The sequence below is a fragment of the Lethenteron reissneri genome, chromosome 52 (assembly GCF_015708825.2).
Source record: "Lethenteron reissneri isolate LAM-NWPU_2019-01 chromosome 52, ASM1570882v1, whole genome shotgun sequence".
Taxonomy (NCBI): Eukaryota; Metazoa; Chordata; class Hyperoartia; order Petromyzontiformes; family Petromyzontidae; genus Lethenteron; species Lethenteron reissneri.
Window position 1 is genome coordinate 2822947 of NC_083830.1, and position 23673 is coordinate 2846619.

The window sequence follows — 23673 nt, forward strand, 5'->3', positions numbered from 1 at the left end:
CTCAAAGACAATGCAGATATTATCAGAGCATATTTATTTGCATGTTCACCACAAGTATGTGGTTAATGCGGACATGATTCCTTGCAGAAGGTTTATATTTGGTTTAACACATAGGCTTTCGCCACCAGTATTATCTCCATCTCCATATATATAAACGTCAAAGTTGTGATTATGTGTGTCTGTTCAAAATGTTTAGCGTACTTCCCGACATGCAACAAACTTGAAATATGCCATGTGGGTACTTTCCAGACTGTATACCATGCACAAATTTTAAAAATACACTTTTGTGTTTTTTTTGGTGGGGGGGAGCTCAAGAATGCAGAGATTTTTTGCACGGCAAGTGAGCTGTGACGTCACATCTGTAACGTGACCCGCGCACGTGGAAGCCTAACGCATTGTAGTGTAGCGGGTAGCGCGCTGCGCTACGAACCTGGCGACCCGAGATCGATTCCCGTTCATGGCCACCACTGGTGACGATTATTTCCAACCTCTCCTGGGACTCCCCTAGGTCGACTCAGCCTCAAACGAGTGACTGCTGTGGTGTGTGAACATCGCCACTGGGGAGACAAAAGCGGTCGGGCGTGGTGCTGTCACCCACCCCCTCGTTAATAAATAAAGGTTTTTGGGTTAGATCGCATTATTAATAAATGTGTCACAACCCTCCACCACCCGACACAGCTAATCAGTAAAAAATGTGTCACGTTGACAAAAGACAAATAGTTCACTACTTTAGCGCACCTGTGTGTTGAAGAGTGGATCCACAACATTTACAATTTGAGTAGTACGACGTTTCGCTGAACATTACATCCTGCATCTTCGGGCGATTTGGCAGAATAGTGAAGCCATCCACCTGCTTCCGGTCTTAAATAGAGCAGGATGACGTCATCACTGTTGAACCCAATCATGATTCGAGATGAGAGGCGGAGGTGGGGGTGGGGGGAGACAAAGGCGGTCGGGCGTGGTGCTGGCCACCCACCCCCTCGTGTACCGTTCCAGCCTTCATAGGTGCTCGCTAACAGCACTTGCCCCAACAGTCTGTCAAGGCTATACGGGGGATCTTTTTCTTTGTATGCAATTATGTAACATATCAGTAATCAGCCACTTAGCATGTGACTCACCTATAAGGAATTGCAATATGTGTTGTGTATTACTTAATAATACGCTTCCAGGCTGCGCTGAGTTTATCGCTATCACAGCGATTAAAATTATTTTAATTCTTCTCAATTTCAATTGATTCTCTTAACTAATCTTGGCCAGTCATATATAGTTCTGCATAACACTTCAACGTTATCAAAATACTTTTTATTTGGTGTTTGAACATCTTAACACCTGTTTTATTGGCAGGAAGGGTAAAACCATGATACCCATTGTTAATGTGTTGGTTTACTTTCCAACACACCGGTGTGCTGAACTAGTGACTAATTCATCTTCTTGGTTCTTTCGGTAAAGTCACGTAGAAGGGAAATAATAAAATAATAATAATAAAACATCATAAAATAATTCTCACGACGTTTCGGCCACAACGCAAGCAGCCGTCCTCAGGTGAAGAACAGGTCTGTCGGAAAGACAGCGTCTGAATGAGTCTTTCCGACAGACCTGTTCTTCACCTGAGGACGGCTGCTTGCGTTGTGGCCGAAACGTCGTGAGAATTATTTTATTATGTTTTATTTTTATTATTTCCCTTCTACGTGACTTTACCGAAAGAACCAAGAAGATGAATCCCTGCAGTCACGAAAGCTTTAAATCGAAATTTAGTGACTAATTGGCACGTTTTGGTAACGTAACAAACCTTACTAATCGCCTGTGTCGGGTGGTGGCGGTTTAACGACACATTTTAGATTTACGTTACCTAATCCACATTTTTGAATATATTGATTATTAACAAGGGTGGACTGCGGGGTTTTAATCGCACGCCCCAAACAACAAGTGACAAATGCGCTTCCACCACTAGGCCATGTCACCGCCACAAGTGAATGAATGCCCTCATCTCGTAAGGTCTCAGCAGGGTTGATCCGAGGCAGCGCTTTCGATGGACGACAAGTGTTATAGACTGCTCGGCAACGTGGTGGACAGCAGGGGACATTGCTTGCAAGATCCGTTATTGTACTGTACCGCGTTGACCGGTGTGGTGGAGTGTGGTCAGATAGCCCCCCCCCCCCCCGCGGTGACTGGTGGAGGTCCTCAATGAGCTGCGGTGACGGAGTGCCGTGCACGTGCGTGCACACGCGCGTACTCTCAACACTCGTGGAATAGGACCGCTGGCACGGTGTCATAGTTGGTGGGCGCACGTGGCTCGCAATCCAAGCCAGCGTGGAAGAGGAGTCCAAAATAGCCTCGAGTGCAGTGGTCCTTGAACTTTACTGCAGCCTTGCACGCCTTTGGTTCTCAATCGTTAAAAAGTGTTTAATGTTAATAAATACATCGAAACGTCGTGATTTTTATTTTACTTTTATTAATTTTAATTTTTAACCTACGTGACTTTACCGAAAAAAACTAGGAATATGAATCCTTGCAGTCACGAAAGCTTCAAATCTAGAATAAATACATCGGGGTTTTGTGATACAAAGTAGTTGTACTTGAGTGCCCGCGCTCAATTTGTGTTTTCGGTTATTTACCTTCTAAAACAATCTGGCCCGTGTCCCACACCCCCGGAAAGGGCATCTCGCCTCTCCAAGGGGTGCGTGCACCCCAGGTTAAGAACCACTGATCTAGAGGAGCTCGCTAGAGCGTCCTAAATTGGAGGACCTTCCACCAGCAGTGGTGTGGGCAAGCAATTGCAGAGCTGCGCCTTTGACCTTTTTTTACGCACCATTGGAATAGGTGACCTGCAGCAGACGTGATGCGGTTAATTTTTTTCTTTAGTTCGCCTCATGTCTGTGTTTAACGCCCCTGCCTCTGTTTATTGCAGATGTGATTGGAGCAGTGCCTCTGGACGAAGGGTGAAGCGTCTCCTCACGGGAGAGACAGGTGGCAATTTGAACCGTTATCTGCGAGCGCTAATCAATGCTTTCTTCGCGCCCAAATGGAAAAAAAAGGATGAACGTGACGAACGACGCCGCTTTGAAAACGCAACGATAGAATAACCACAAGAAGAACAAGAAGAAAACAACCATAGCACCCCCATGCCAATTTAATGCACACATTTAGTTAGCATTGGATGTGATTTAATCACAGCAGGGAATTGCAGGGCTGCACCTTTATATATCTTTAAAAAACGATTGCAGTCACGCGCCTTGGTGCGGTGACCCGTCGCACCGCATGGGCGGCTCATCACACCTCTGAAAGATTTTACAACGGCCCCGTTTTAAGAGCTACGCAACAGTGTCGCTCACAGTCTCCAGGGATCGTTAACAATTTGCCATCCATTAAAATAGAAAAAATAGTTGTTCCGTTCAAAAGCCCATCGTGCTAGTAAATGGTTAATTAAATCGCCGCCGGCTAGCAGTGATTTTTTTCCTCTCTCTCTCCTCCTCGCTATTGAATTGGATGGGCTTGGTGCAGTGGGGAGGCCGACGGGAATAGGGCACTCCAGCAGTTGAGCGCTACATCGTGGTTGGCACGTTCGCAAAGAGTGGGGGGGACAGGGTGATTATGGACGGTGGGATGTGGGCGCAGTGCCCAGCTCTGTTCGAACAATGACAGCCAAAGCAAGAATCCTGGCACAAGGACGCATACAATAATCACAGCAGCGACAACAAAAACCGCGCGACGTTAACGAACCGTACCGGCGACGGCGGCAACGGCCAACAACCGGGGGAGTGGGTGACGTAAAGAGCGACGAAAGAAGAAGAATTCGGAAAAAAAAACTCCACGGGGGGAGGCGGAGTTGAATTTCGAGGCGGGGATTTGAACGCACGAGAAAAAAAAAACGCCCCTCGTATAAAGCCATGATTTCGGCAAGCGAGGTTGGGGAGGCTGCAGCTGCGATGCCACGCGGCTCGGGGCAGGAGAGAGCGCGCGCCGCACAGCGCGAGAGGGTCCAGCAGGTGCGACGCTGGATGCAGTACGACAAGGAGGAGCAGAGCAAGGGCACCAAGAAAAAGTCCAGGCGGCTCGGCCAAGAAGGCGAAGAAGGGCGGCAAAAAAGGGCAGGGACGGAGGGCAGCAGCTCGGCCTGCGCTTCACGCCCAGCGTCACCCTCCTGGAGGCGGCCGCCCGGAACGACGTCGAGGAAGGTGAGGCTTCAATTTAACCTGCGCCCCGTTTGCTGCCGGCGTCAGCGCCACCACCCGCCGCCGCCGCTGCCGCCGGTGATTAAGAATTAACGGGGTTATAGATCGATCGCTTTGGGCATGCAGCGTGTTTTCGTGAACGCTTTCCAAAGAAGGGTTGAAGGTGGCGAATGCGTTTGCTCGTCCGTCCATGCGTCTGTCCACCTGTAGCGGAAGGGGGCCTCGGTGACTCGAGCGCTAAAGGACAATTCCATTACGAGTTAAACTTTCGTGAAACAAATAAAGGTTGTGTTGCTATTTTGGACTCACCCTGTCGTATAAAAAACTGCCCAAATTGATCGAAGGGTTGCCGAATACAAACCAGACCAAACAGGACTACCGAGTAAACATGGCAACAACATTCGGCTAATGTTGGCATTTGGTTGGAACCGTTGGACCAACATTGCCAAAATGTTCCATGTCTTCTGCGTATTTTCAATTATGAAAGCGTGGTTTTTTTTTCCCGCCCTGACGGCTCTGCCGCCAGCTTCTATTCTGCTAATTAAATGTATCTGAACACTGAAAAGAGCATGTTGGGAATCATTACTTAATCCACGGCGTGTGCGCGACTTATTCTTAATCGGTTTTCAACATTTTTACTTGCCCGATGTGCGATACTGTGAGCGGTAAAGTTTGGTGCCGTCTTTAACTTGAGCTGCAGGGTATACCACCACTCCGAGTATGAAGGGGCATTGCTTGCGATGTTAACTCCTTATATATACACGTATTCTTTTTCTCATTGGGCATTACAGTAAAACCTTAGATTGCGAGTAACTTGGTCTGCGAGTGTTTTGCAAGACGAGCAAATTTTTTAATAAATATTCATTTGATAAAGGAGCGAGGTCTTGCAATACGAGTAGTGCGTGTATACGCTTTGTCTGCCGAGCGTCACGTGATCGCAACTGATATGCGAGTGCTTTGGATTACAACACGTTTCCGGAACGAATTATGCTCGCAATCCAAGGTTTTACTGTGTTTGTTAAAGAATAATGGCAGTAATATATGTTACGGGCTCTGCACTCAGAAGCCTAAAATAGTCCAGTAGATGTATACGTTTTTACACCAGGGAAATTCCGCAATTCCGGATGTACATTTCACACACTTGTGTGCAATCATTAGTGTAATAATGGAGTACCTGTTTACTTGGGCATAGCGTGTCAATCATTTAGGACTATAATTTGCATCTAAATCACGTTTTCCTGCTTTCTTGATGAGGGAGAAAATGCTCGTAAAGTAGCCACGTTGTCGGATGTACTCGGACGCACTGGCTTTTTCTTTTGTATCCACACTTGGGATGGCGATGGGTGAAGTTCGTACCGTGCACATTGTCACAGCGTATTCTAAAACGTCTGATAATTATTCCCTCCTGTGTATCATTACGAACGTGGATTTTCTTTTTTTTTATTCTCTGTCTGAGGTTGCATTTTGAAGTCTGCGGCGCTGTCCCCAGCCAGTCGCTCAAATCTGCTGCGCGGGTTTTCGCGGTTCTGCCACGCTGCGTCGCTCCGTCCGCGCGTTGTTTGGGTTGCACCGCGGGCGTGTAGCGTGCCACGCTGCCACTCTCTCGGAGATTTCTTCGAGACGTGGCACAACCCTGTGAGTCACATCCAAGAGAGATATGGTCGCCAAATGCCCGAGACCTCCTTTGCCAGTACCAAAATATAATATTTCAATAATAAACTGACACATATGTAATAATAGGTTTCGGTTTTGTTGCCAGAAAAAAAGGGGAAAAACCTCTATTGTAATTTTTTGGTACTGGCAAAGGAGGTCTAATGATGTAGATGGTTGGTCACCACGAGCCCTCATTACTTTGATAGTGGCATTGTCTTTGTGCTGGACGCCTTTTGGCGTCATCTGGTCTAACACCGTTTGAGACGAGGCTCAAAAGAAAGCTGTCTCTGGTGTGGACCATTCAGTTTCAAGGACAATGCACATATTATCATAGTGTGTTTTTTTCTGCATTTTGACTGCAAGTATTGTGGTTAATGCAGACATGAATCCTTGTAAAAAGGTTTCAGTTTTGTTGCCAGAAAAAATGGAAAAAACCCTTTTTCGATTTGAAGCTTTCGTGACTGCAGGGATTAATCTTCTTGGTTCTTTCGGTAAAGTCACGTAGAAGGTCCTTCTACGTGACTTTACCTAAAGAACCAAGAAGAAGGGGAAAAGCCCTATTATTAAATGCTCGAGACTTCCCCGCCGCATGGATGTTCACGCGACTGCTGTATGTGGTAGTTGACAGTTCATACGCATCTCTTCCGGCCCACCTACCCACGCTGTTTGTCTTTTCTTAGCGTGCTTTCTGCCCCCCCCCCCCCCCCCCACCGTGTTAACTTTACCAGCTGTCCGTTGTTTTATCAGCCTCGGGTAGAGAAACTTTTTGGCGAAATAACTAACAGGACACTGCTACGTAGTTTTTTGCGGTTATGTTATATTATACGCATCTCGCCCAGTGTGTGTCCTTGCGATATGGCGCGTGGCTGGGTAATCACAATAATTAAGATACAGCGGCCTATTTGTTCTGCGTGGAGTATTGTCAACCGAATTAGGAATGTAACTCTTCAGCTCCTAAACAAGCGCCCGGCACGGGGAAGCAGGCAAGCCGTTGCCAAATTTAGTTATCTGTGCCTCCAGGACATCGGGGCAAAACCATCCCACCGTCCACTGCCACCCCTGGGGAAACGGTTAATCTATGTCACAGGGGGAAAATTGGAGGATTGAGTTAAAACAACCGTGCAACATCCATGAAGCTGTTATTCACGTGAGTGCGACAGTACGACATTTTTTAATTATTTTATTATTTCCCTTCTACGTGACTTTACCGATAGAACCAAGAATAGGCGTGCTCTTCTCGATGCCAAACTGGCATCGCACGTCTCTGCGATGTGTGCGTTCGGGCTGCGTGCCGGCCGTGCCGTGGTGCTGCCTTGCAACAATAATGTCTTGATGTTTCCCTCCTCGTGCCCCGAGAGTTTTCTCCGGAAAACTGAAATTCAGTTCCTGTAGGCCGTCGCTGTCGTACGCGAAAATTTCGGTTGCCGGAGGAGCTCACGGCGGTTTGTAGCGAAGCGGTAAACTGCACGCGGCACAACCAGAAAGCGCACGGGGAGATGTCGCGTAACAAATCGACTTTTGAGTCACTGCCCTCGATTTGACAAGGGGGGCTGTCAAGATTCATCTCAAACTTCTATTGCCGAAAGCTCGCCAGCCAATTTATATTGCCCTGCGGCAAACCCGACTCGGAGACAATAACTCTCCCCCTTGTTGGCGTCAGGCCAGCTTGTCTCGATAACTGATTGGCATAATCCTCTTAGCTTCGAAAGGGTGCTTTGCCAGCCTCCGCTAATAGATTCTATGCAAATATGCTTGGGAGACCTGTAAATCATTCAATTAACTCTGATAATTATAATTGTACCTGAAGGCTCAGGCCAGCAATAAAACAACGACCCCACTGGGGTGGCAGGCTCCGGAATAATGTGGGCAGTTTCAGGGTTTACGTTCAAATGTACTTAAAACTCTTTGGTTCTTTTGGTAAAGATGATAATAATAATAATGGATCACGACGTTGCAAATGTACTTTCTTGCGGATCAGCTTTTCCATAAAAAAATGGGTTGAGAAAGTGCAATGATGATGATGACGCTGCTGCTGCTGCTCTTACCGAATCCAATGGAGTAAATCCAGATTAAGACCACAGTGTTTCGGCTTCAGCTAGCCTCGTTAGGATGGTGATGCTACCCTCGTTAGGATGGTGATGCTACCCTCGTTAGGATGGTGATGCTACCCTCGTTAGAATTGTGATGCTACCCTCGTTAGGATGGTGATGCCACCCTCGTTAGGATGGTGATGCTACCCTCGTTAGAATTGTGATGCTAGCCTCGTTAGGGTGGTGATGTTTATGGAGATACCGTAATTATGTGATTTCAGTTGCGACGGTGCTAACATGGTAATTGATGGCGAGGAGGAAAACAAGAAATCGCTTTTCATTATTGCACGTAAATGTTCCTAAACGTGGCACACAACAAATGCTCCCAATTATGTGAACGGTGAACGGAGAAAAGTATTTCTTATTGCTTCCCTGTTTTTTTCCCGCGGAAAATGTAATTACTGAAGCAAGGCAGCGTTTTTGTTGACGACTCTAAAGGTTATATATGATTTTCCACTGAAACAAAAATGTCAATCCACGAGTACATCAGCTGCGGTGGGTTTAAGGCGTAGTACGGTTAGTGGCACAATAGGCCATCGTGCAGCGTCCGCTTTGATCGGCATCACTTGTACGAAATATTCTCTCTAAATTCTGGAAAATATTAAATATCACAGCAGAACACATCGATACGTTATTTAACATCGTCGGCCGTTATCTATCCACTGCTGAATGCACTCCCAAATGCGTGACCGTATCCCACGCGGTCCTGCGGAACGACGACCCGTCTGGCTCCTCGCCGCAGCTACGCCCGTGGACACAGATACTGCGCTGGGGTGGAGGAGGGCGCACAATTGGATCGGGGCAGAAATATGTGTGTCCGTCGGGGTGTATTTGATGTTGTGCTGAAAAATAACAAGACAAGAATCTTTCGATTTAAAGCTTTCGTGACTGCAGGGATTCATCTTCTTGGTTCTTTCGGTAAAGTCACGTAGAAGGGAAATAATAAAATAATAAAAATTAAACATAATTAAATAATCGCCGCTTTCAATGAGCTAATTGCTCTTCGAAGGGCTCCGTGAAGATTTTCACGCCGGCGTCCGCCGTGGTTCCCGAGTCAGGGCGATGAATGGGGGCCAGGGGGAGGCCTTGGGGCAAATTTTTTTGGCGTCACCTTGAAGGGGGTCGGGGGGGGGGGGCACGGGTGTAATTATTGCATGCCATTAGGCAGGCGAGGTGTTTAATGTTGCGCGACGAATGTGCGCGTGGGTTTATTTTTGTCCGTGCGTTGTTGCCCCAAACCCCAAACGCGGCAGACGTCAGAAGGGCCGGAGGAGCGGGGCCGGGGGGGTGGGGGCCGCTGACCCAACGTGGTGACCCCCGAGATTAAAAGACGACGGGGCAACGTAATTAAAACGAAATCTTTAGTCGCCACTCTGCGGAATGTGCGAGTGTGTAGCAGCTTCTGCCCGGTTTTCCTCTCGTCGATAACCCTTTGCCATCATCCCGCACCTCCCCTGTGGCATTGTCGCCTCCTTCCTCGCACTCAGGGCTCCTGTTTGCTGCCTGGGTTCGGCTGCACGAAGGGCCCCTATTAATGTTCTTGTGGGCCCAAGGCACCTTGTGTTTCGTAGGTCTTCGGCGATAACTTCCTAGAGTCGGTTCTGCTGCCCCATGTTACTACTACCACTGTCGCTGTCACTCGCTCGATTGGGCGAAAAACACAATTTGAAGATGTTACACATTGACATGACTCTGCCTTCTTTGTATGTACAGTGTGCCTATCCTTATAAATGTATTTATCCAAGAAGATATTTTGGTGAAATGTTTTATCATACATATACAACATTTTAAAAAACATGGTCACATGTTTTTGGAGGCCCTTTTAGTGTTTCGTAGGCCCTAGGCACAGTGCGTACTGCGGCCTGTTGGATCATACTGCCCTGGCTGCACGGCGTGTCTTTTCCGCGTTGACGTAACCGTTGTTTTTTTCAAATGCATTGCCTTAATGTGACTTTAGCTGGTCAGTCTGCATGTTCGTGTGTAAGCCTCGTGGTCCCGCTGTCAATCCGCTGCTGGATGAGGGCCTCTGCCTCAAATCGTGCAGGCCATGGCGGGGGGTGGGGGGGTTATTTGAACATACTTCATGCCGGTCAGTGCGGTGTCGTTCACTTTAAGATACACCTTGGAGCGTAGCACATTAAAGTATTGGGTTGATGTAGACTGCTCTCTGCTAACGAAGCACAGCCACCGGTTTTACGCCTGGTGGACCACCCATCCAAGCGTTGTCCAGGCCCCAACCGCAGCTTAGCTTTCCGTGATCGGTCAACTGGGAAAAAATGTATCTGTGAAAGGGGAAAAAAACTACTACTTTGCCAGATCGCAATGCACGCTTGGAGCACGATAGCGGACCGGCAGTGCAGAACTAGGTAGGATTAGAGCGGAGAGATTTGGGGATTATTTTTTTTTCGAAGGAGGATATATCTCGCACTCTCTTCAGTCGGATACCACAAACACAGGAGGGCGTGGGTTCAATCCTGATCCTGACGCTTCTATATTTGGAGTTGGCATGGTCGCGTGGATTTTTCTCCGGGTCCTCGAGTTTTCACATTAAAAAAAAAAAAACGCGCGTGTCAAGTATTTGACTGCTATAAATGTCCACATGCCAGGCTGCTTCTTTGAGCCACGTCGCTTCTGAATGATAAGTTAATACCTCAGTGGACTTTGTCTGGCAGGATGTGATTACTCTAATTTGTATGTGTTTGGATGATTTGGTTACCTTTCTTGTACTTTGCACTCATATCGTGTTTTTATACTGTTGTTGTTGTATTGTTCTTACCCCCCCCCCCCCCCCCCCCGACTGGACGTCTGGGAAAAACAGCTCTTTAGCTCTTCGGATTCCTCCTCCAGTACAAATAAATATTCTGATTCTGAAAAAAAATGTACCCGTAAAAAAAGTTTTTCACTATAAATCCTTTATATGCGTGGCGGCTAGAGTCCTCTCGTCCTCTGGCTTGAGATGGCTGCCACCTATGGGTCAGATGATTGCCTGCCACCATTAAGCAATTGGTAATTAAATATAAAAAAAAATTCCTAAAAGGTGTAAAATTTTGGAAAACATTTTTCACGAAAATAAATTGTCACGCACAACGAGTCTGTGTGCAAAATTTCAGCTCGATTGGATCACGGGAAGTGGGTTAAAAAACGACCGAAAGATTTGCACGGTCGCAAGCGCGCAAGTGAACTTAATATAAAGGATTTAAAAACACTCAAACCGGAGAGCCACACGGCCCATCCTCGAACACCTCCGCAGTTGTACTGCGAGTACCACTTTGTGGAAATTGCTCGTCCCGTTGATATGCTGAGCCACCACTGTCAATAACTGTGGGATGTCCACCGTTGGACAAGTGCCGCCAGCGTAGCACTTGTCCGCGCGCTTGTGGCGCACGCAGGCACTTTCACCGTTTGCCGCTGTTCGCGCTCAATCCGTGTTATTTTTGTTCCCAATTGATGATGCTCGTCGCGTACTTTTATTTGCACGCAGCTCCCAAATGCAATTGCAGCAGCACTGGCTTTAGAAGAAGAATCTAATTAATCGCACGCGGAGTGGTTAATGCCCCTCGGTGTGAACCCGGTGACCTGGGTGCGGCTCCTGGCCACGGCTAACGTCGGTGGCGAGTAATATCCAGACCAATCCTGGAACATCCCCCCTCCCCGCCTCTCACTCGTTAACTTAGTCCAGCAGTGGATTGACACACGCGCAGCTCTCTGTCAATGCCTCGTGCCGTGTGGAGACGGGATTCGTTTGGCCATACTTCACCACGTCAGCCAGTACAGATTGGTGATGGTGGTGGGAGGGGGAGAACATAGAAGAACAGTACAAACACTGGCTGATGCTACGCTGGCTTTTGCTACCCGCAGCGTAGCCTCGCAAGTCTGTAACACCTGTTATCGAGGGTCGGCGGGCGAATTTAATATCTTTAGCATTTACAATTCCTCCACTTAGCGTTGTTATTCGGCCGCAGTTGCTTTCCACCCTCCTGCCCCCCCCCCCCCCCTCCGTCAACTGAACTGCGAAATTCCAGCATCCGTTGTGGGCAGCGCTTGAGATGTTCACCCTTTCCCAGCGAGGCTCCTCATGAAAACCGGTCCCCCCCCCTCCATGGACTTGCTCGCCAGCCAGCGCACGGAATAATGCGAAGAAGGAGAAGGTCGCTCCGCAAGTACCAGAATGGGGAATCTTTTATTTATCCTGGAGAAACAAAAGCAGGCGCCGGTTGGGGTGATTAACTCAGATGCGCAGACACGCTCAGAGGGGCCTCTCGCACGCTGTCCGGTACCCCCCCCCCCGCCACCGCTCGTCCCCCACTCCGTCGAGTGATCCGTGACGGGTTTCCAAAAAAACATTCGTCCGCACCAGCTGTGCCCGTCAGAATATCGGCGAAATGTGCTGGCATGAGGTTAAGAGTCCAGCGACGACGGGGGGAGGTTGTGACTCTCTCCCTCTCTCTCGCCCTCACTCTTTCTCCCTCTCTCTCTCATTATCTTGCTCTCTCATTCTGTCGCTGTCTCTCGTTCTCTCTCTACCGCTCTCGCTCTCTCTCGCTGTCTCTGTCCCCGCTTATCATGACTCTGTGTTTTGGTCCAAGCTCGGCCGCAGGTGGACGACGCACGTGGCTTTAACGGCTAATTTGGTCAGCTCTTTTTATTTGATTGTATTCATTCTCTTAGCTCGGCGTTCTTCACTAATTTGCAGAGGGGTGGGACACTTTCGTCGATAAGACATCAGTGTGAGAGCCGCCACACATTTGAAATCATTGGGGTTTGACAGCAATATGGGGTCATTTCACATTTGTGTATTGTCGAGGGTCGCGCATTAGGGGCCAGGGGCCGCCAGTGGCCCAAAGGCCTTGCAATGAAGAACGCTTTCTTGGCTTGTTCGGCGAATGCAGTCAAAACGTTTAGTCCACTCTCGGTTATTAAACGGCGGTATGGGGGCCATGCAATTTTTTCCACCCCAGCCTAATATTATCAGGTCCACCAATCGGTGAACTTTGCATTGGCTATATAGCTAAACATATGGAACCAATGACCATGAATGGTCTTCCTCGGGACCTCTGCTGTCTCTGATAACGTTGCAACAGACTCGTTCATCTCGTCACAATTGGTCGCACATTGGTGTTTAAAAATAAACTGGCCACAAATGATAGCTCAATGAAGTTGCTTATCACGTAGGAATTCATAGCAGCCAAATACTCTAAACGCATGTTAATTCTAAATGTGGAGGGAAAAACCAGATGACCTGGAGAAAAATCCATGTGACCACGGGGAGAGAGACGTGAAACATATGCAGGCATCAGGGTTAGGATAAAACCCACGAACTCCTATATACCAGGCGAGGCAGATAACATCTCGCCACCGCGCGATGAGGCTGAGTCGACCTAGGGGAGGCTCAGCACCAGTTCAGGTAATCTCCACTGGTGTTGGCCATGAATGGGAATTTTAATTCGGGTCACCGGGTTCATAGCGCAGAGCACAAACCACTGCGACTTCCCACACACACACGTACACACACGTGTACGCACGCACACACACACACGGGCTGATATTTGCACACAATTTAAATGTAAACTGATGAGCCAGTACCAGTTACCAGTGATGTTGAGTCATGTGCGTGCACAGCAAACAGAAAGCACAGTGCCGTCTTGAATTATAACGTGAAAAAAATCTGCACGGGCGTACGTTGGCTGGGAGAAAAAATAAACAAAGATGATCATCTGCAGCCACTATCTCAGCCCGCTGCTGAATGAATGCCTCGCCGCGCCATGTCAGGCGTGGTGGTTGTTCGACCATATTTCACCACGCTGGACAGTGTGGTTTGGGCTGGAAGGGAGAGGGCCCAGGACTGGTTGAGGTGCCGCTCCCTCCGAATGTTTTCTCTGGCCGGGAATCAAACCTAGGTTTACAGTCTCGTAGAGTAGTGCGCTAACTACTGTGTCACGGCTGCCTCCAGGGTGCTTTGTAATCGCTCGACAGGTTTTCGTACCGACGTGTTTGCTGCTGTTCGAGTGAGCCTTGATGATGCGTGAAGAAATTAGGGTCACGTACAAAATTTGTTTTTTTGCCAAACGGGAAATGAATTCTGTGCTGGGTTCATAGTTCAATGCGTCAACCACGGCGCTGCCGCTCAACCTCGACGCTTGAGTGAGTGACATTATAGATAATTAAACGAGTGATCTGGCGGCGCTGCGTTGGCAGCAGTGGTGCACAAGCAAAATTAACAACGAGAAAAAAAACCCTCAACACATTTGTCAGTCTCACACTGTTGCCTTCAAAGAACAGAAAATACATATGGAACACGCCACGTTTGCAGCTAATGGCCCCTCTGCGCGCAGCACACTAGATACTATTTTGCACACTTATTGCTGCTGTGCCAACATTGTTCATTGACCTGCTGACCCATAAAAGGCGATGAACGTTGCCGCCACCCTCCGTTTACACGACTCTAACCGAAGCCAAACGCATTTCACAAGCCAACGGTGGCCGCGTCGAACCAAAAACAACAAACGCAGAACGGTGAGTTCCAGCGTTTCTGACTGTGGCGCCGTTTGTGCGCGAATGATAAATCGGCGCCGTTAGAAAACCCGAGCCAAGGGCTATCACAATCTTGAGTTTCAGACGTAACACTTCAAACAGAAGTAGCCGTGTGCACGCGGCACGAAGCATCGTCGTCCTCTTTCCGTACAGGCTCGCTCTTTCAGGCGCGCTGGGTTTTTACGGGTTTTTTTTTTTACGTTGAAGACCTTGCAAAATAAACCCGTCCTAAACACGCGTGCGTGTGTGTGTGTATGTGCGGTGGTGTAGTGGTTAGCGTACGGTGGTGTAGCGGTTGGTTTGCAGCGCTATGAACCCGGCGGCCCGAGTTCGATTCCCGCTCACGACCAGTAACGATATGTCACACAATTTTTGTTCCTGGGTACTATTTTTTAATTGCTTGTGCCTAAAAAGTATAGAAAATGGCTATTCCCCACAAACTTTGCTTTTGTGACGAAACACGGCCATGGCGTGGCCACCGTCCAGCAGTGGATTGCTGGATGGTGTTGTTATTTACACGTCTGCTATGTGTATGCAGGTTGAACTTCTTTCGCACCGTACGTAGCCAACCCCGCTGATCGGAGGCACAACCTTGCTCATCAGAGGTGTATGAGATGTTGATGTGACTAGGTTGAGAAGCAGTGCGATTCTGTGCATAGGACAATCATCGTCACCATCATAGGCTATCCCGCGCAATCAAGGATGATTGTCTTCCATAGAAAAGTTGGATTATCTGTGGGTCCGAAGATTGCCGAAGAGACCGCGTCCGGGATTGACGGATTCTGCCGCAGCTCGGGCACACGCGTGTCCAGAACGAGCGCGTGGGTTGGAACTGGATTTGTCAGTCGGGCTTGCAGCATAGGACAATAGCTGGCAGGTGTGCACTCTGACACCTTTAACTCTCTGCGCTCCCTTCCGGAGCAATTAACGTTGACGGCCAATTTGGCGCGCAGTGACCCCCGCGCACCGAACATGTTGGCGAAACGCGATATCCCGTGGGCCCGTGGCCCTTTTGACGTGTTCCCCTGCGCGCTTTAAATGAGCGTTTTCTAAAATCCGCAACGTCGCGCGCGAATTTGATTAACGGATGAAGCGCTTTGTTCCGCATAAATTTTGCACGTGTGTTAATTGCTAAACGTGCCGTGCGCAATTTCGTTCGGCGTTGTGTACCCAAAAATAAAACCATTAACGATTTGAATAGGAGGGAGGGGGAGGGGGAGCGGCGAGCGGCGGTGAGCGACAGTGTGCAACGTTCCTGCGAAGCCGGCGTGCACTTTGGCTGAGATGAGGTTTTTTTCTGGGCTCGGCTATAAAATATAACGGGTGAGAAACCCAGCAGATAATTTTATTTATGAATTATTATTTTTTTATAATAATAATAAGAAGAAGAAATTGTGCGCAGCCAAACGCCTTGTGGCATGGGCAAAATGCAATGACGTGCGCAATTACTCGCCTGTCAATTAAAGTGTCTCGATCTTAAATAAGCCTTCGGCGAAAATAAATATTCTATAACTTATCTCGTGCGCTTCGCGGTGAGCGTTTAATGCAAGCGAAGCTGATTTTTATTTGCTCAACATTTCTTCTGTGCCTTGTAAAAGGGGCAAAAGGCGCAACCCTGCAACTTCATTGCTCACACCACTGCTGTTGGAAGGGTCTCCACTCGAGGGAGCTTTCGAGACCCGCTCTTGGAGGGTATATATGGCCTGCCCTTCCACGCTGCTCGAGCATCTTGGGAGAGGTGGTGGAAATACCCACTCTTTACCCCACCACACACTACCTGCAGATTGATAACGCGGGGTCGACAGAGGCGGAAATGGGGGTGGGTATTTTACAAAACTGGCACCGTTGTTTCAATTGCCGTGCCCGGAGATGGAAACCCACGACTTCCGGATCGCAAGACCAGTGCACTCATCGTTTCACCACGGCAGCCTCGTACCTCCTTGTGCATGTTACACATTCGTAAATAAAAACTAAAAGCAACTATTTTCAATTGACCAGTTGAGGCTCACTGAGCTGCTATACAGCTCTTTTTCAGAAGCAACCAGGTCACCATAAATGATAGCTCAACGAAGTGGCTTATCACGCGGAAATCTATAGCGGTCAAATGCTCACGTGGATTCTAAACGTGGAGGGAAGAACTCGCGCACCCGGAGAAAAATCCGCGTGACCACGGGCGTCGGCGGATCGGGATCGAACCCACGACCACCCGCATACCAGGCGAGGGAGTTAACATCTCATCATCCTGGGCCATCCTCATTAGTTGACACGTTTGCTTTCGGATGTGAGACTTGGTGGGTGACGTTGAATCCGGGGGTGCGTGTCGATATTCTTCTGCACCAAATGCAGCGCTCTGTGCGGAGAGGCGGCGGCGCTGCTCCGCTTGCGCTAGTGTCCTGCGAGCACGTCCAATGCTCGTGGACGACCGCTCCCTGCGTCATCATTAAGGAATAGCAGCCATCAATCTCCAACTTAAAAAAAAATCCCTTCTGTCTTCTCCACCCCCCCTTGTTCTTCTCCCCATTGCTCTCTTGGCACACCGCAGAGGACCGTACGATTTCCGGGGGTCTTAAAATGCGCCCGATTTTTCTGAATTATTTTGAGAAACACTCTGCGACGATGTCGGTCGTTGTAATTGAGCGGCGCTGCACGTGAAATACAGGTCAACTCAAAGCAGACGAAATATTATCCTGAGCTAGATGTCAAGCCCTGAGTCATTGGGGGAATTACACATTTCTCTGGCTAGAGGCTGGTATCTCCACGCCTTGACCACTGTTGATCTGCCCGGATAATATTGGTGTGAAAAGCCAGGATGCCGGTGCACTAAGATGTATTTGTAGTTATCGGTGAGGACAGAACAGAGTTCTGATCGTAAACATTTTACCCACAGTGTTCTGCAGCAACGCAAAATGAGTTTGTTGCAATGGCTCTCTCACCAAATTAACCCGTGACGAGCCGAATTATTCTATCCTCCAGGATTTGAACGTGCATGCTTCCGACGGTGAATTGAGGGTCCTGACCAGAGCGCTAGTTCTACACGGCTCAAGGGAATGACCCTCACATTTGCATCATCATCAATAGCCATGATCTCTCCACTGCTAGATGCCACAACGCATTTTTCATCTCATCGCGCCCTTCCATCTTTCGACTGCAATTCTGTGACCAGTCTCATCCGTCGGCCGTGGTCCTTTCTAGCGACGTATCGTGCTCAAGCCCACTTGCTTTTCTTCACCCCTCGAATGAGGTCTTTAACCTGCTTGTGTTTTCTATTGCATGTGTCCCTCCGGCAATTAAAACGGAATGTGAATTTGCCGGCGGCGGTTGGCAAGTGGTCGCATAGTTGTGGTGTCTTGGCGACATCCGTTCTCCGATCCCCGTGTCCCCCCCTCTCCGTCTCTCAGCGTAGTTCTCAACACGCAACTCTTTGTGTGTTTCTCAGTTTTCGGTTAGCTTCCATTGTCAAGCGTCCGCCTTTCACACCGATACGTCATGGCGGGCAATATGCACCTGATTTAAAACTAGCACTTGAACACCTAGGAGGCTTTCGCCACCAATTTTATCCATAATAGAGGTTTTTGGGTGAGACAGCCTATTCGAATTGTAAATGTTGTGGGTTTACTCTCCAACACACTGGTGTGCTGTGCTCGTAACGAATTGGCCACGTTCTGTTTACGTGACAAACCTTGCTCATTGGCTGTGTTGGATGATGGCGGGTTCACCGACATATTTATATTTACACGATCTGACCCAAAAACCTCTATTATGGGAAAACTTTCATCTATAGGCACATTTGTATATTCTTTTTTATTATTATCATGAAATGAGCATCGGGCATTTTTCTTTTCCAATATAAAAATAACAAAAGGCATCGTCGTACGACTGAGCTCACGGTAGAAAGTTTCCAGTCGATACATATTGGCCGCTATGAGAAATGGATCGAAAGCATGACTCACTTTAACTGCCGCCCACTCACGTCTGCACGTATTCCCGACTCGGCGTTGTGTCCTTGCTGGTGCGGAGTGAACCCTGCAGGAGCGCGACATTGGTTTAAACAGGGGGGGGGGTAGGGGTAGGGGTAGGCGAGTGTTTAAAAACTTTGGGGGGTGGGCCACTACACGACCTTCTTCTTCACCAAAGCCACATCGATCGGCGTGGTGAAGTATCGTAAAACCAGCGTTGGTGTCCTTGGTCCACTTGGTTCATCGCTGCTTGGAGGAGTGGCGGCGCAATGGTTAGCGCACTGCATTACGAACCGTTCGGCCTGACCGCATTTCACGGACGCGGTTAGCCCCAGGTGAAAGATGTAATTTTTGATTCGTTATCCACGCAATTGTTTGTTCTAGAATCGGAGCGGATCTCGTCCATTCCTACTTTAAAGCAGTGGAGACTGCAGCAGCAGCAGCGGCAGCAGCGGAGGGTTTACGACGTGGTGGATGGCTTGGGATTCGTGGCTAATGTTAATCAAACTTTGAACGAATGTTAAACGAGAAGCAGGGACGAGTAGCGACGCCATCCGCTTGTGTCTGAGCAAGCGCTCTCTCACCCCCCCCACCCACCCCGTGTGTGTCTGAGTAAAGTATGAACTTCGATTTAAAGCTTTCGTGACTGCAGAGATTCATCTTCTTGGTTCTTTCGGTAAAGTCACGTAGAATGGAAATAATAAAATAATAAAAATAAAACATAATAAAATAATTCTCATTATTTTATTGCTGCTTACGTTGTGGCCGAAACGTCGTGAGAATTATTTTATTAAGTTTTATTTTTATTATTTCCATTCTACGTGACTTTACCGAAAGAACCAAGAAGATAAAGTATGAACGTTGAACTTAAAGGGCGCGCGACCCCCACCGCTTAATCTCCGCCGGTGATCAACATTGTACCAATGTTTTATTTTTTTACTCGACCTAACGGTTGTGGACGCTGCCACGGCGGTGCAATGTACGTGTGTACGTTGAACTTCTTTCGCACGGTGCGTGTGCCAACCACGCCAATCGGGAGGCGCGGGGGAAGGACAACAATCCAACACGCAGCAAGCCTTTCCACTGTTGCGTGAAGCCACGGCTGCAAAGGCGACGTCACGCGACGTCGCACGCACGCGTGCGTCTTGAGCCGCTTCGAAGTCCTGGTGGGGCGAGCGCGCGACTTTTGAGATGAGCAACGCGTCCACGGTGCGGGTGGGCGGGGTGGGGCAGCGACGGACAGCGACGAGATCGACCGCTCGTGCTCAGGCGCCAGGGGTGGGTTGTCACGGCCCCGCGTCGCGGGATCGCGAGAGACGGCGATGGCTTGGGGCGGGCAGAAGGAAGGAGGAGGCCTTCACCCAGTGGTGGATTGATCCTGGCAGATGTTGGCGATGAATGTTGAGGTCGTAGCCGCGCTGCTATTGACCCACTTTGCTCGGTCGCGGTCGGGCGATGATGAGGCGCGTGCTGCTGGAGACGAGAAATGAAATTGAAAATGATCTCTCTCTCTCCCCACTCGCGTCCTTTTCATCTTCCCCCCCTCATGCTGCCGTTTTAAAAGGCGGTTTGGTAAAAGGCGGCGTTACACCTTCCGTAAGTGCCAGCAGGGCCTGGCGTTCATTACAGCGGCACTTTCTGCCCTGGGAAGCATTACAACCCCATTTCTGATGGAATATTGAATACGGCTCTCGCTTGATTCCATTAATACGGTAAACCTGCCACAAGCAACGCGACGGTGCACTTTCAGTTCGTGGCCGTTCCCGCTCCCCCAGCGTTCACGAGCGTTCAGATTCGGTTTGGATGATTTACGTGTTGCCATAGCGGCTTCGGGGGAGCGTCGTAAGGGGCCAATTTCCACTTTGTCACAAATTTTATTTGTTTATAACAAAATAAAGTATGCGAGCGAGAGCGGTTGTCGTTGATGTATTGACGATGTCGCAGCAGGGCTGGACAAGTGGCAATCGGAGGCTGCGGCCGCTCGCGTTAAGAGTGAAGGTGGATGGAGGAGGCCTTTCTGCTGCTGCTGCTGGTTGAAGGATCTGCACACGGCAATTCCTTTAGAAGGATCTACTCTCCCACGCCAGCCAGATGCTTTACAAGAGTTGAGCTTACCCATACTTCTACCCCACCGCACGCGACCCGACGACTGACTTCACTACGGCTGTACCCACTTTTACACAGCTGGATGGACGGAGGCAGCAGGGCTGGGCACCGCGGTGGCGAGATGTTAACCACCTCGCCTGATATACAAGAGGTCGTGGGTTCGATCCCGACCCTGACGCGTGTATATTGAGAGTTTGCGAGGTCTCTCTCTCCCCGGGGTCGCGTGGATTTTTCTCCGGGTCCTACGGTTTTTCCCTCCACATTTTAGAAACGTGCGTTTAGAGTATTAGGCCGCTAAACATTTCCACGTGTAGAGGCACTCTGTTGGGCTATCATTTGTGATAGCCAGGTGACTTCTGGAAGAAAAAAAAAAGCTGTACAGCTAAGTGGGGGTCTTACCCTGGTAAAATAAAAATAGTAGAAGTCGGATTGAATAAAAAACCCGCACCGTCGTTTCAACTACCACGACCGCCGGGAGATCGAATCGAGCCGTCGGTTATTGGCATGCCGGCCATCACACCACGGCGGCATCGTAAAACCCTTGCCGCTGGCACGGTACCGAAATGCCGAGCCGTCGTTTTTCGCGTTGGTACTCTCTGCCCCCCCGTCTCCTGCCCAGTCGCCGTCGGCTAGCAGAGCGACCGAGCGTGGCGATGCGCTGGCGCCGTTCGCTGTCACATTTGCAGTGTAACAAAAATTACAAGACAGTGGAAGTTGGATATGAGTACACCTCATATAAGCACTGCTATGAAGAAGGCCCATTACCCAAAACATCACCTATTTATGTACATATATAGATTTTATATTTTCTGTTTAGGGCAGTGTTATTGACAACACCATTGCTAGCAACTTGTTTTTTTGCTCATGCCTTCATCCCCTCCTTGGACTTTATCCTCTTATATATGACTTATTTCTGAGCCCCATCGGCATGCCTGCCATACGTAGACCGGCAGTGTACTAGTAGTAACGTTGAAATATCCCACATTGTTTTTATAATAATGCCCCGGTGACGGTTATTAATTGTGGGGGGGGGGGGGGGGTGGCACGGCCACGTGACTTGCATTCCCACATTCCCACTGTCCTCCCACGCCCGCAGGAAGGAACATTCTACAAACAAAAAATAGCCCAAAAAGTAATTCCCGTAAAATGTGCGCGGCAATCAAATCCAGTGGTCAGGAGGTGGTGGACGGGGCGGAGAGGGGGGTGGGGGAAGCCCCGCAACGTTTTTTTCTTTTTACAAAGGAAAATCACTCACTCCAAATACTGTTATATGAAGAGAGAAAAAAATAAGGGAAAAAATGTGTGTGATGGGTAATTCCACGAGTGGCGTGAATTGTGCGTATTGTGTGACCACGCTGCTCCGGGTGTGGTGCGCCGGCCAGATGATGGATGGTCCATAATAGCGGGGAGGCTGGTAAGCCCGCGTTTGTTTGTGTTATTTGTTGGGAGCGGCGGTGTCGTGGTTGTAGATGCCACTACACTGCGACGAAGATGGTGACCTGAGTTTTATTCCTGTTTATAAAATGTTACGCTGGCACTTTATTATTTTATTGTGATCGTTCGGCAGTCGAAACAAAGATTGTGCAGGTTTCATAAATCCCCCCCCCGCCGCCTGTCCACACAGCAGAGTTAGAAAAAAAAACGGGTTCACAGCAGTTAGTCGATGGGCAGGTCACGTGTTGTGGTTGGGCAAAACGTGGGTACTTCGACCTCCTCCGAGATGTCCGGTCGGTGTGGAAGATGAGGGCAAAATACCCTCCAGACGGGGCTTTGTCAGAGTCGGCAGCGGTGGTGGACCTTCAACCAGCGGGTGGTGTGAACAAGTCATTGGCAGGATGCACCTTCAGCTTCTTACCTAATTTCTATTTTGGGCTTATTGACCTTTTTTTATTTTTTACAAATCTACAAGTTGTGGGATTCCATTGGCAGTAGCGCTTAAGCCAAGCACACAAACAAATACGTGCTCTCCGGGCGTGACTCATTCATGCGCTGGCATTTTAACTGGATCATAAACTCGACACATTCATCAACAGCCCTGCCTTGCCACAGAGAAGGGGAAAAAAAGGCCCTGTCCAATATGCTGATAGTTTGGGCAATTTGCTCCCAGCCCCAGAACGAACAGGGCAGAGAGGCTGACTAGCTCATGTGGTTATTCAATCAGCCCAGCCCAGCCCGAGCCTCACAAGCCCCCGGCATTAATTTCTCTCTGGAGTGCCCAGTACATGAGCAGCACACGCGTTCCTGGTAAACGCTCTGCGGCGTGTGGTGCAAGGTGGAGCCTTCGTGCAGAACTCCAGTGCGCGATGCCAAAGCCTCTCTCTCCCTCCCGTCTTCCATGTCTCCCTGCTTCTCTATTCCTCTCCTGCCTCTACTGTATCTTTCCCACTTCCCCATCCCCCCCCTATCTCTCTCCATATTTTTCTCTCTCCCTCTCACCCTCACTCTCCTCATTCCCATCTCCCCCTTTCCGCTCTCACTCTCTCTTGCCTCTCCCTAATTCTCCTCCCCACCACTTGCCCGCTTTCCCTCGCTCTCCTCTTTCCATTTTGCTCTCTCGCTCTCTTTCCTCTCCGTTTCAAGCCCTTTCACTCTCTCCCCACCCTTCTCCTCCCTGTTCCTATCCGTCTCTTCACTCCCTCCTCCATCTCCCACCTCCTCCATCCCCGTGACGGGGGCACGACGCACGAACCCGGTTGAAGCAAACCCACGCCACGGTGCTGTCGGACCTTCGTCCGGCAGCGGATTGCCAACGTGACGATACGTGTATGGGATATATATTTTAAATAATGTTTTGAATTAAAACTTTCGTGACTGCAGGAATTCATGTTCTTGGTTCTTTTGGTAAAGGCACGTAAATAGAAAACAACAAATCTAAAAATAAAATAGAAATTTTATAATAATAATAAAAACATTTTTTATTGAAAATAAAAGCTCAATTATTTTTTATAACTGTACATATTTTTAGCCATTTAACTTAGAATCTCATGAGCAAAAAGGCCACGAGACACAGCCCAGCCCCGCGCGTCTGCCTTGTCTGCAGCCGCCCACGCCGCGTGTGTGGGTGGCTGAGTGCTTTGCGTGTCCTGCTGCATCCAGTTGACTCCCACAACGCAACCTCTCACTCGTAGCTGGTGCGGAGAGACACAAAATCTCTTAACGCCATTA

At 49.0% G+C, this 23673-nt stretch overlaps 1 protein-coding gene across 1 annotated transcript in view; it reads left to right on the forward strand.

Moving 5' to 3' along the window:
- The first annotated feature begins 913 nt into the window (after positions 1 to 913).
- The window catches only part of LOC133355868 (protein phosphatase 1 regulatory subunit 16A-like), a 134239-nt gene continuing 111479 nt past the window's right edge, over positions 914 to 23673 (forward strand). Inside the window, exons 1-3 of the mRNA XM_061573281.1 lie at positions 914 to 926; positions 2909 to 2939; positions 3886 to 4175. Of these exons, the coding sequence (XP_061429265.1) occupies positions 914 to 926; positions 2909 to 2939; positions 3886 to 4175 (334 nt within the window). The remainder of the gene's footprint in view (positions 927 to 2908; positions 2940 to 3885; positions 4176 to 23673) is intronic.